General features: G+C 45.3%; 1 protein-coding gene across 1 annotated transcript in view; it reads right to left on the reverse strand.

The window, feature by feature from the left end:
* Positions 1-14,278, reverse strand: part of LOC141116662 (NACHT, LRR and PYD domains-containing protein 3-like) — a 140,577-nt gene that overhangs the window by 62,344 nt on the left and 63,955 nt on the right. The window contains exon 3 of the mRNA XM_073609055.1: positions 11,950-12,121. Within this exon, the coding sequence (XP_073465156.1) occupies positions 11,950-12,121 (172 nt within the window). The remainder of the gene's footprint in view (positions 1-11,949; positions 12,122-14,278) is intronic.

A 14,278-nucleotide genomic window follows, 5' to 3' on the forward strand; every position in this document is an offset into this window, starting at 1 on the left:
TATTTTAGTCCGGTGTACGTCATCATGTAAGAATTCGACGGACTTTTGTGTGATCGTGTGTAGGCAAGTCTGTTCGTTAGAAAGTCCGCCGCAAGTCCGCCGAAAGTCCGCCAAAAGTCAGTCGAAAGTCTGTCGGACAGGCTGTCGGACAGGCTGTCGGACAGGCTGTCGGACTTTTGTAGCTGAAAAGTCCGACCGTGTGTACGCCCCATTACATGCCCTCGCCTGCTCTGTGTCCCTCCATCAGCTCAATGCACCTGCAAAAAAGCACACTTATAGTCTGCACAGCCCCACATTGTGGATGTAGAAGCATGCCAATGCCACGTCCCCCTTTGACTTCCCACCGTGCCCCCCTTCACTTTTTTCAAAAAAGACTGCTTTCCCGCACAAGCGGGGCTCCGATCTGACAGGATCAGCATACAGGGGCGGCTGGCGTGGAGGAGAGCTGCTGGAAGAAAACTACCGTACTATGGCAGTTACGGTGGGCCATACCGCCGACTAACCCATGCTCCCTCGGCCTCCTGGAGAAAGAAACACTAGTTCAGGTGGGGAATTCCAAAAGAAAAGCCCCCCTTCCAACTTCTTACCTGAGGCTTGGGCTGGAGGAAGCGTGCAGCTTGTAATGACACAGAGCGAGATCTGACAAGCATGGAATCAGGTACATGCTCTTGACAGCCCCCGGTGGCGACTTTAGGCATGACATTTTACTTAAAGGAGAAAACCCATAAGAATTAGAAAATTCCTTAGGAATCTCCACTTACCATATCCAGCTGCAGGGTTCTGTGGTAAACCAGACAGACCCAATCTTCACCACTCACGTGGGCACCGTTTACAAAACCTTCAGGGACCGGGGCCCCTTTTCATCGGGGGATCCACACCCCTGGACCCATACAGCACCCTGCCAGGAAATATTGCTATAAAAAACAAGCACTGGATCCTTGGGTCCAGCTCTCTAAAAAGAGAAGCGTTACAAGCAAAACTTTGTTTCTTCCGCCATGAGGCCCGGGTACCATTCAATCCGGCCTGAAAAGACACTTTGAATGGATCCAGTTGCATGGCTTGCACCAGCAAAGATTTCTCCAGCGGAGCTCAGCACAGCACATCTTTACTTGTGATCAACACCTTAGACACTGGCAAAAAAACTGAGGTAACCCCTGCAAGGGGAGGGCTTATATAGGGAGTTGAACTTCCTGTTTAGGGTGTGCCAGTGTCCATCACCTAAAGGTGGTCTATAACCCATACAGTAATTACTGTGGCTCTGTGTCCCATGATGTACGATAAAGAAATCCTTTTACCTCTAGACAAAAAGAGTGTCCCCTTGTCCTTTGTGCTGACCTTCAAGTGAATAACTCACCACCAAGTTCACTATATGGACCACTTATGTATTTATACATGTTGATCATACCCCCCTTAATCTCCTCTTCTCAAGAGAGAATAAATTCAGTTCCTCTAATCCTTCCTCATAGATGAGCTCCCCCATGCCTCTTATCAGTTTGGTTGCCCTTCTCTGCACTTTCTCCAGTTCCCCAATATCCTTTTTGAGTACTGGTGCCCAAAACTGAACTGCATATTCCAGATGAGGTCTTACTAATGATTTGTACAGGGGTAAAATGATATCTCTCTCTCTGGGGTCCATACCTCTCTTAATACAAGAAAGGACTTTGCTTACTTCGGAAACTGCAGCCTGGCATTGCATGCTATTAAGCTTATGATCTACCAAAACTCCCAGATCCTTCTCCACCAATGATTCCCCCAGTTTTACCCCTAGTATGTATGATGCATGCATATTCTTAGCCCCCAAGTGCAGAACTTTATATTTATCAGCATTAAACCTCATTTGCCACATAGTCACCCAATTAGACAGAGCATTGAGGTCAGCTAGTAAATTGAAGACATCCTGTAAGGACGTTTTTTAACTACAAAGCTTGGTGTCATCTGCAAAGACAGAAATTGTACATTTATTCACAGACCCTATATCATTTAAAGATATTAAAAAGTAAGGGTCCCAAGCTGATCCTTAGATGGTGGAAGGCGGTTGAACATCCAACGTTGAAGGAATGGATTGCTTAGGTGGAAGACACCATACGGTTAGAGAAATACATCTTCCAAAATAGGGGACACCTGGGACAGTTCGACAAACTTTGGACACCCTGGCTGGATACCCCAGGCCTCTCCACTGTAGATCTCATACTGGATAGACTGTTGAATTAAACAGTATTGTTAGATGGATGGGGTGCCCTTGAAGGGGGTGAACACCCCTGCTTAGTAGAGTCCAGGATATTAAGATGATGTGCATATCATTGACATCAGGAGAGGAAATGTCTGAATTACACAATGTGAGGTGGAATTTGCAATCTTTGTAATTGGAATTGGAATGTATGACAGACACTGATGTTTAATTGTGAGCTGTAAAATTTTTCTTTGATTTGTTTTCTAATAAACTTCTTTGAGAAAAAAAAAGTAAGGGTCCCAACACTGAACCTTGGGGTACACCACTGATAACCTTAGACCATTCAGAGTAAGAGTCATTAACCACTACTCTCTGAATTCTGTCTTCTATCCAGTTTTCTATCCGTTTACAAACTGATCTTTCCAAACTGATCTTTTCCAAGCCTATAGACTTTACCTTAGACATTAGCTGAGTGGGGAATAGGGATGAGCTTCGTGTTCGAGTCAAACCCATGTTCGTGTGTTCGGTCGTTCGCCGAAATACGAACAATATGGGCCGTTCACGCCAAATTCGAGTGGCGCGTCACGGCCCATAATTCACTGCGGCATCACAGTGCATTGCTGGCTGATGATTGGCCAAGCAAGCACTATGACCCGCATTCTTGGCCAATCACAGCACTGTGCTTACAGAGAGCCGTAATTGGCCAAAGCCAAGGAGGCTTTGGCCAATTATGGCTCAGGGGGTTTAGTACCTGCCCCACACTATATAGAGCCACCTGCATGTTGGCCCTGTGTAGTGTGTTCCGGCGTTGAGACAGAGAGAGAGAGAAACAGTGTCATTTGATTTAAGTTAGATAGAGTAGGCAGGTCGAGTCAGTTAGCTGCAGTTACAGTATATTGTGTATATATATATATATATATATATATATATATATATATATATATATATATATATATATATATATACACATACACATACACACACACACACTGTATTCAGTTTAGCTAGATCCTGTTCTTCTCTTCCTAATATACTGACAGGCAGGCATTTTTACAGTATTTCCAGTTACTGTACTGTGTACCCTGCACAGTTTAACCTACAGTATAGCTACCTGCAGCCAGGTGATTGTGTAGGCTCTGTGGCAGAGCGTTGCCCTGCCAGGGTCTAGAAGGAGGATGTGACCCAGAATTCTCAACCAGACGGGTTAAGGGGCTCCAGGGAGCATGTAACATGAAGAGGAAACTGGCCTTTCAGTTTCCTCAGTATTTTGTAAAGTCCACTTTGGGACCTGGAGCCTGGGGATTTCTGAGAGATTCAGGTGGGATGAAATCCCTAGTCCTGGGTCCTGATTTTGAGAACAGCCAGCATACTGATTGGTCAGGTGTGTGCTGGGTGTTTAGTAGTAACCTGGCCATGGTTCTGGGCTCCACCCGGCAGATAGGAAGTCTGAGTACCAGGAGTCAGGAGGGCTCCACGGGGGAGCCAGTGCAGCAAGAGGCTGTTAGCTGTGTGCACCAAGGTGGTCAGTGAAATAGTCTGTATGAGACAGACAAGGGCCTGGAGTGTAAGGCCAGAGCTGCAGTGCTACAAGTGAGAGCCATCTAGGCTGAATGTAGTTTTGTTGATGAAAAGGAATGCTGAAACCCCTGCGAGGGAAACATATCTTTATTGAACTTTCTTTTAATAAAAATGGGCAAACAAAGCCCTTAAAAAGAAGAACCAGCGAGTGGCGGTGTCCTTCAAGCTCTACATTTGATGCTAATCCTTTACAGCTCACAGCCAAGTACTTGTGGGCAATTTGCTATCGGTACACCGACGTCAGATTGTACCAGGCAAATTTCCCTGCCCAAGCTGCTGCACCACAGAAAGAAATTTGCTCCCAGCCATCCACATGCCCAGCGGTTGAATGCTAGCTTGGCAAAATTGCTAGCACTTCAACTGCTACCTTTTCAGTTGGTAGAATCTGTGCCCTTCCGTGAGTTTGTGGAATGTGCGGTTCCTCAGTGGCAGGTTCCCAAATGCCACTTTTTCTCACGGAAAGCGATTCTGGCTCTCTACCGGCATGTGGAAGGCAATGTCCATGCCTCGCTGGACAGGGCGGTCAGTGGTAAGGTGCATATTACCGCTGACTCATGGTCCAGCAGGCATGGAAGGGACGTTACCTAAGTTCCACGGCGCATTGGGTGACTCTGCTGGCAGCTGGGAAGGATGCAGGACAAGGTGCAGTAGTGTTGGAGGTTGTTCCGCCACCACGCCTCCAAAATGCCACTACTGGTGATTCTGACACACCTCTCTTCACCCCCTCCTCTTCTTCCTCCATGGCCTCTTCCTGTGCTTTGTCCTCGGAACCAGCGGTGCTCCGTAGGCGTTCAAGGGGCTACACAAGTACACAGGCCAAAAATACCATGCGGTGCTTGAGCTGGTGTGCTTGGGGGACAGGAGTCACACTGGGGCAGAGATTCTGTCAGCTCTGCAGGGGCAGGTTCAGAGGTGGTTGACGCCATGCCAACTTAAGGCAAGAATGGTGGTTTGCGACAATGGCACCAACCTCCTCTCTGCCCTCCGACAGGGACAACTGACTCATGTGCTCTGTTTCGCTCACATCCTTAACTTGATGGTGCAGCAGTTCTTGGGCAGGTACCCGGGCTTACAGGATGTCCTGAGGCAGGCCAAGAAAGTCTGTGTGCATTTCCGCCGGTCATATAATGCCAGTGCTCGGCTGGCAGACCTCCAAAAGGAACTTAACGTGCCCAAGAACTGCCTAATCTGTGACATGCCCACCAGGTGGAACTCAACATTGGCCATGCGGCAGCGGCTGCACACGCAGCAGAGGGCAATCAATTAGTACCTGTGCGACTATGGCACCAGGACAGGGTCAGAGGAGCTTGGTTTTTCTTCCCCACACCAGTGGGCCATGATCCGGGATGCATGCACTGTCCTGTCACCATTTGAGGAGGCCACGAGGATGGTGAGCAGTGACAGTGCATGCATCAGTGACACTGTCCTCCTTGTCCACCTGTTGGAGCACATGCAGCGTGGAATAATGGACAGGGCACTTGAGGCAGAACAGAGGCAGGAAGAGGAGGATTTCCTTAGCTCTCAAGGCCCCCTTTATCCAGACAGTGTTCATGCGTGCCCACCGATCACACAGGAAGAGGATAAGGAGGAGGAGGATTGTGTTAGCATGGAGGTGGAGCCTGGCACTCAGCATCAGCAGCAGTCTTTAAGGCACTGGTTCTCAACCCTTCTAGTGCCGTGACCCCTTGATAAAATTTTCCAAGTTGTGGGGACCCCTAACAGTAAAATTATTTTCATAGCGCGGGTTGTCAGCACCCAAGGCAAGACAAGTAATTTGTGCCCCTAACCCACAGACATTTAGCGCTCCCTGAGTCCCTTCCACTCGTACACTATTAAAACCCCTTATTGGTACATTTTAGGATGTACCACTCCTTTCTTTTTCATCTCCTTGCTTTCCTTTTTATCCCTCTCTATCCTAATTTCTTGTTTTTTTTTCCCCCCATCCCTCTCTCTAGCTGTCTTGTTCTTTCTCTTATTCTTTCTCTCCCTTTTTCTTTGTTCCTCCCCCTCTTTTCCTCTCCCTTTGTTCCTACCTCTCTATTTTTATTCCTTCGCTTACTCCTTGGTTGGGGGAATGGGATGAGTGGCAGTGCTGGGGGAAGTTCTGATCAGCCAACTTAGGTGCTCTTGATCAAGGTCATCTGCTGATCTAAGAACTGTAGTGGGGACCTTTAATGGCAACTATAATCACAGGTAGTGCTACTCACTGTGTCTCCGACTTTGTGGTGTCCCGTAGCAGTGACACCCACAGTAGGTGACCGCGATATTGTGTCAATCTCGCCGCATTTCTCGGTGAGATTTGACACCTGCAAGCCCCGTCATGGGAGCCAGCGCCGAGATGGCTCACTCATTTTCCTTTCCCGATGAGTGACAGGCAGTGCTGACAGCTGTCTGGTATGAATCCTGAGGGGGAACGCCGCACCAAATATTAAATGAAAAAAACGGCGTGGTGTGTGTGTGTATGTGTATGTATGTGTGTATGTATGTATATATATATATATATATATATATATATATATATATATATATATATATAAGGCTCTTGACGTATTTCCAGTTACTGTACTGTGTACCCTGCACAGTTGCACCTACAGAATAGCTACCCAAAGCCAGGTGCTTGTGTAGGCGATTCACGTATTTCCAGTTACTGTACTGTGTACCCTGCACAGTTACACCTACAGTATGGCTACCCGAAGCCAGGTGCTTTTGTAGGCTCTTGATGTATTTCCAGTTACTGTACTGTGTACCCTGCACAGTTGCACCTACAGTATCGCTACCTGAAGCCAGGTGCCTGTGTAGGCTCTTGAAATATCTCCAGTCACCGTACTGTGTACCCTGCGCAGTTGCACCTACAGTATAACTACCTGAAGCCAGGTGCTTGTGTAGGCGCTTGACATATTTCCAGTTACTGTACTGTGTACCCTGCACAGTCTCACCTACAGTATAGCTACCTGAAGACAAGAACAGGTGTTTTCATACTAATACTACAGGCAGGTAGTTAATTCTGCTAGCTGTGGTATATATATACATCCCAGCTTTGTGCAGCTACATCTCACTGCAGGCCAATAGTATGTCTGGAAGGCCAACAAGGAGAGGCAGACAGTCACAAGCCACTAAAAGAGGGCAAGCAGGCTCTGTGTCTAGAGGCAACAGTGCTGGTCATGGACACGGTGCATCCTCATCAGCACGTGGCCATGGGACGCGCTTGGCCTTTTTTTCGGCAGCTGGCCGTGTTAAGCCGCAACATGCCAAAGACTTGGCCGAGTGGATGACCAAGCCGTCCTCATCCTCTCTCACTCAGGCTCAGGGTACTTTGTCTGGCAAAGCAGCTGCCAACGCTGCCTCTTCCCTCGGCTCAATGCCATCAGTGACTCCTTCCCTAGCCCCACCATGTCCTCCTGAGGAGTCCCCCGAACTGTTTGACCACAGTGTTGAGTACATGCTCCAGGAGGCCCAGTGTTTTGAAGGCTCCGATGATGATACTCAGCTAGAGGAAGGCAGTACCGTGAGCCCAGAGAGAGGGGGTGCCCAAGAAGTACAGCAATCTGGCAGTCATGCTCCCCCTGCTGCAGCATACTGCCAGGTTTGCTCCAGTGATGAGGAGGGAGGGGATGATGAGGTCACTGACTCCATGTGGGTGCCTGATAGGAGAGAGGAGGAGGAGGAGGCACATCACCAACGAGGCAGTATGCCCTCCAGGGGCCAGCCTAAGGGCAGCACACTGACTGCATCACACCGCAGAGCTCCGCATGTGCAGAGCGCTGCTGTCTCTGCGCGTTATTCCAAAAGTTCTTTGGTGTGGGCCTTTTTTGAGACAAGTGCATCAGATTACACTGCTGCTATTTGCAACATATGTCTCAAGCGTATCTCACGTGGCCAGAACATCTCCCGTTTGGGCACCACATGCTTGACCAGACATACGTCGACCTGCCATGCAGTTCATTGGCAAGCGTACCTAAAAGACCCACACCAAAGAACAAAGAGGACCTCTCATTGCTCCTCATCAGCTGGGATCTCCAACCCCACTATAGAATTGTAGAATTAGGTGTGTCACAGCCAAGTACTTGTGGGCAATCTGCTATCAGTACACCAACGTCAGATTGTACCAGGCAAATTTCCCTGCCCCAGCTGCTGTACCGCAGAAAGAAGTTCGCTCCCAGCCATCCACATGCCCAGCCGTTGAATGCTAGCTTGGCAAAATTGCTAGCACTTCAACTGCTACCTTTTCAGTTGGTAGACTCTGCCCCCTTCCGTGAGTTTGTGGAATGTGAATACAAAGTTGCTTATGAATGGCTGAGAACCCCTTAGCACTCATTCTGACTCAATTTTGTCCAATGTGTGAAACATGGTGTCCATATCTCACAGACAGACTGAACTGCTGTTTATTGTATGTACCTTGTTTATATAGTGCTTCCAGCGGGTGCATCTGTTAGTGTATGAAATGGTTTGATTGGACCAGCTTGGCCCAAATCAGCTAGTTAAGGTGAAAGAAAAGCTAGAGATCAGCTTTAAAAGGTTAAAGCGGAGTTCCGCCCAAAAGTGGAACTTCCACTCATAGTACTCCTCCCTCCCCGGTGCCACATTTGGCACCTTTTGGGGGGAGGGGGGACAGCATACCTATCTTTCACAGGTATGGTTTCCCCACTTCCAGGACCCTTAGCATGGATATTGATGTCACGGCTGGGGCTCCCTCCTCCTCCCACGGCGACCGGGCCAGTAGGAGAAAGGAGTGGAGCCTTGAGCATGCGCAGTAGGGTTCCCAGCGTGAAGCCAAAAGACTACACTGCCGGGTTCCCTAACTCGCAATGGAGGCGGATTTAACCCAACAGCTGATGGAAACATCAGCTGCGGTGCCGACATCGCTGGACTCCAGGACAGGCAAATGTCCAATTATTAAAAGTCAGCAGCTGCAGTATGTGTGTAGTATGTGTGCAGTATGTGTGCAGTATGTGTGCAGTATGTGTGCAGTATGTGCAGCTGCTGTCTTTTAATTTTTGCAGCCAAAAAAGCAAGCCAAGCAGGCTTGTAAAGAGGCTTCAATATGGAACTCATAGTGGCATAGATACAAAGTTTATTCATAGAAAAGAGACACAATTCTAATAATGTATGGCTATTAGCCACAATAGAATTAGAATATGTGTGGCGCTGAGAATGTCCTTTATTGTGCAAAGCCAAACAGAATGGTGTCTGAAGGGCGAAATGCACAACAAAAATTTAATGGAAGCAAGTCCTATAAGGACTGTTGGTTGGCACCCATAAAGCAGATAAATAATCCGAACCGCAAGGTAAGCAGATAAAATGTGGGTGAATCCTATAAACAGTGTGATGACACTAGAAGTGAACCAGTGAACAAACTAATACATGTGCAAGTAATCACAAAAAAAACAATGTAGGGAGAACCACAATTAAAGAGGAGTAGTTCTCTGCATGAGGACTAAAAATTGTGAGGGTTGTGCACGTCATATGAGTGTAATGCATACAAAATATAAAATATAAATAATGAGTAAAGAGAAACAATAACTGAAATGCTAAACTGCAGATGCTACAAAAAGTCCACCCGGAACTCATATATATATAAAGTAATTAGTGACTCAAAGTCCAAATAATGAAATGGAAAACGGTCAGCAGCTGCCAAGATCAGTGTGGGAGGACCAGTGGATCTAAAGATGGCATTCACGGACTGCGGTGATAAACATCTGTGTGAAAGGTGTAGGCATAAATACCCTTACCAGAGATGGTGGACTCCCAGTCAGCGACTTGGGAGTCAAACGAGCTTGTATTGAAATAGGGAGAGTGGCTCCTGGTTTTCCAACGGCTAAAGGTGATGGAGGAATGGAAATATTCACCGACTCAATCACTTAGATTTCACCGACATATCACTTCCAGGATATAAGTGGTGGGTGCTTGTTGGAGATCCGGCTTCCATAGACAAGATATCAATCTTCAAAGGTAAGGGGGAAAAAACAGAGACTTCTCCATAGTGTAAGTCCGTTAAGAACCGGTTTTATTTAAAACAAGGAGATAAAAAACACTCTGGCTCTTCACAAGCAAAAGCAATAAAAATAGCGCTGAAATTCGAATGGTGGCAAGACAGGCATAACAGACCCTACGCGTTTCGTCCGATGGGACTTCAACTGGGGTATAATATACCCCAGTTGAAGTCCCATCGGACGAAACGCGTAGGGTCTGTTATGCCTGTCTTGCCACCATTCGAATTTCAGCGCTATTTTTATTGCTTTTGCTTGTGAAGAGCCAGAGTGTTTTTTATCTCCTTGTTTTAAATAAAACCGGTTCTTAACGGACTTACACTATGGAGAAGTCTCTGTTTTTTCCCCCTTACCTTTGAAGATTGATATCTTGTCTATGGAAGCCGGATCTCCAACAAGCACCCACCACTTATATCCTGGAAGTGATATGTCGGTGAAATCTAAGTGATTGAGTCGGTGAATATTTCCATTCCTCCATCACCTTTAGCCGTTGGAAAACCAGGAGCCACTCTCCCTATTTCAATACAAGCTCGTTTGACTCCCAAGTCGCTGACTGGGAGTCCACCATCTCTGGTAAGGGTATTTATGCCTACACCTTTCACACAGATGTTTATCACCGCAGTCCGTGAATGCCATCTTTAGATCCACTGGTCCTCCCACACTGATCTTGGCAGCTGCTGACCATTTTCCATTTCATTATTTGGACTTTGAGTCACTAATTACTTTATATATATATGAGTTCCGGGTGGACTTTTTGTAGCATCTGCAGTTTAGCATTTCAGTTATTGTTTCTCTTTACTCATTATTTATATTTTATATTTTGTATGCATTACACTCATATGACGTGCACAACCCTCACAATTTTTAGTCCTCATGCAGAGAACTACTCCTCTTTAATTGTGGTTCTCCCTACATTGTTTTTTTTGTGATTACTTGCACATGTATTAGTTTGTTCACTGGTTCACTTCTAGTGTCATCACACTGTTTATAGGATTCACCCACATTTTATCTGCTTACCTTGCGGTTCGGATTATTTATCTGCTTTATGGGTGCCAACCAACAGTCCTTATAGGACTTGCTTCCATTAAATTTTTGTTGTGCATTTCGCCCTTCAGACACCATTCTGTTTGGCTTTGCACAATAAAGGACATTCTCAGCGCCACACATATTCTAATTCTATATCCTCCTTACAATTTGTCTGATTGTGGTGTTGGCTGCTCTGTTCTTCAGTTGGCGCATTATCTTATTCTTGATTTCTGTGTTATTAGCCACAATAACACTTTTATTGTGACAACGTTGTCATGATTTTTTAATATTGGTGAAGGTTTTACTGTTATTGCGGCTAATAGCCATACATTATTGGAATTGTGTCTCCTTTCTATGAATAAACTTTGTATCTATGCCGCTGTGAGTTCCATATTGAAGCCTCTTTACAAGCCTGCTTGACTTGTTTTCTTTTCTTTGCATATTCTATTTGGCTTTGGGAACCCCAAACTACTAAGTTGAGTCGGTAAAATAAATCCCATCTAAACTTTCAGTGTTGATATTTTCCCTATTTTATCATGTAATTTTAAAGGTTAAGTTCACCTTTTCTAGAGAATAGTCTATGCTGTCATGGGCTTCAGTACATATTAAAAGGCCTTGCAGCTTTGTAAAACATTTATTATAATTATTGTCCTTCCTGTAGGCCATTTGGATCCCTCCAGAAACCGGGCTGAATACCTTCCAGTTAGCAAACCCCACGTTCTGGCTTGTTGCTGGGATGCAATTGGATTTGGATTGGATTTGCTCCTGTAATGCTAATATGCTAATAATTTTCACATCCTAACATAGCAGAATGTGGGGGTTACTAACTGGGAGTTTTTCAGTGAAACCTCTGGGGGACCCCAATGGCTTATAGACATGACAATAAAGCTCTTGAACATTTTATAAAAGGTGCACAGTTTTATAATAACTATTGGGATCCCATGACTGCATAGACTATTTTCTGGAAAAAGCCATTAGTAGAAATGACATTCCAAACTGATAAGGAGGATTTGTATGGTAATATATACAAGAGCAAATCTACCAAAGAGAAAGAGAGATCAATAATAGTGGAGAGGAGTGCTATCAATATGTACTGTGTTTATCACTGATAATGGAGTTACATTTGGGATAATTAGTATCAATCATTATTTTATAACATTGTTGTCTGTAAACACAAAGTCCTGTTACCTGTCTGTGTGATCTCATCCAGAACGGCCAATAAATTAGGATGAGGATGATCTTTCTGTAGTTCATAGAGACATTTCCAGAGTCCAATCACAGCTTTTCTTCCCTGACCCCGAATATCTTGTAACAAGGTGTGAGAGAAGGAAGACGGGTCTTTTTCCATTGATCTGTATTTCTGGAAAATAGATCTTATTATTGTTCCATATCTGCAGGTAAAATGTAACTTCGATTTTTTTAGTTAAATACATAAAAATCATTCTAGGTGCTTTGAACACTCCATTCAGAAAAGAAAACATTGTCACCAGGAAGTTATACTGAGTGCTGCTGACACATGCCTGAACTCTGCCTGACTTTTGTGTTCTTTTGCTTTTAGTAATAGGTCACTACCAGAGCTGCAGGCAAGAGAGAGACAACAGATCTGATTTGTACTATTAACCATGGCTTCAATCTTTACAACTTTGGCATCCAGTGCAGACACTCCCACTGTCAGCCTGATCTAAAATATCAGTTGGTGTGCAGGGGATGATAGGAATTTAAAATAAAAGATTAGTGGAATTTCACACAAGACATTTAAAAAAATGACTGATTGTTTTTCAATAAGTGGTCTAATGAGAACTTTTACGGTTTATCTGTTTAGTGCTCTTCTTGAAGAATATTACTCTGAAGTACAGACTATGAAGCACATGATTAGTTTCCTCCAGTGGTTCTTCAGATGTCTATTTTTTTCACTTTTATACTGCAACTCTAATTCATGTTACTGCTGTTCACTTCTCAGAGACCCCCCTGTACATCAGAACTATACCTCTCCAATCTGTAGGGAGGGTGAGCTTTGTTGACTGGAGAGTTCTAGATATGACTCCACATAGGCTATGCCTGACCTCTGCAGACATACCACTGCTTCCACACAGATTACAGGGGTACTTGTCTGCAAAGAACAGTTGTTGTAGAGGGACTACATCTGTAGTATAAAAAAATATGAACAGTAAGGCTGTGCATACTTATTTTATTTATTTACAGCATTTAATAGGATGGTCCATCTCTAAAGACAAAGGCATAATGAAATACTTACCTCAGAACGAGGCATCGGCAGCTAATCCCAGTCACCCAGTCACAGTGCCGCTGCAAACCTCGGCATGTCTTCTGGGTTCGCAGCTCCAGTGCTGTGAGTGCCCGAAGCCGCGATGTTGTCACTCATGCACATCCACGTGAGAGACTTCTTTTTGGCAAGGTATGGCAGCATCCGCTGGACCTTCACAGCACATGCTGACGCCAGCGGCTACATTCAAAGTGAATGTCTCCTAAACCGTACAGATATTATTTTTTTAACAATCAAAAGGTGCTTTATTGTTGTCTTATCGGGTAAACAAAACATTCAGATTGACATAAAACAAAACAGAGATTGTTGATCATAGACAGTAGCAGAAAAAGCAAAAGGGTATTTCCAGTAACATATATGTAGCGCACTACCCCCTTGGGGGCTACTAAGTTTTAGTTCTTTACCTTTGCCAATCGCTCCACTTCCAATCTTACATGCACCCACATAACACCAAATAGTCAAAGTTACACTTTAACTTTCTTTATTTGGGATTAAATACGTGGGATCTCCAATGAAGTATATGAGATGTCCCATGAGGCCCCGTATAATTGCCGGGCAGTTGTTTTAATACTTTCTTGGTTCCTTTCCTTTTTTATGTAATGCAGCACTCCCTGAATCCCACAGGTGAACATCATTCTGAATAATGCCTCCTGTAATGATTTCCCACTGCAGCTTATTGCTTCTTCTTTAAGATATCTGTCTGAGGATTTACTACTCTGAATAGCTCCACCGCTTAACTCAATATGCTTCCTTCGGGGTATTGGTTCTTTAAGGTCAACACCTACACCACTTTCCTTATGACCCGCATACCAACATCCTTTAGGTACTTGAACATATTAGAAATTGTGGTCCTTGAATTTGCAATATAAGTTACTCTCTCGGCTCCTCTGGGTTTGCAATCCCTTTGCTCTCTCTGCCAATCAACAGTCCATGTTCTACTCACAGAAAGTCGATCACCCAGGTTTTCATCTGCCACTTTGCTCCTACTTCCTCCTTTTCTTGACCGGAACCTCCCCGCATGGGAGCGTCCGGTGGTTCCTTGTTGACTACATGCTGACTCCTTATCCAGGGCCTAGGCTCTCGGCCCCCCTGGATCCCCTTCTGGCACCAGGGCTCCAGGATCTCCGAACTTCGGGCCGCTGGGCCTAACTTGTGAACTCTGAATCCTGAACTGAATCTGCGAACCCCTCCCAGAGCATGTGACCCTCTTTTATGTGAGACCTCCTCTTGACCAAA

Source organism: Aquarana catesbeiana, linkage group LG13 (assembly GCF_042186555.1).
Source record: "Aquarana catesbeiana isolate 2022-GZ linkage group LG13, ASM4218655v1, whole genome shotgun sequence".
In the NCBI taxonomy this organism is placed as follows: Eukaryota; Metazoa; Chordata; class Amphibia; order Anura; family Ranidae; genus Aquarana; species Aquarana catesbeiana.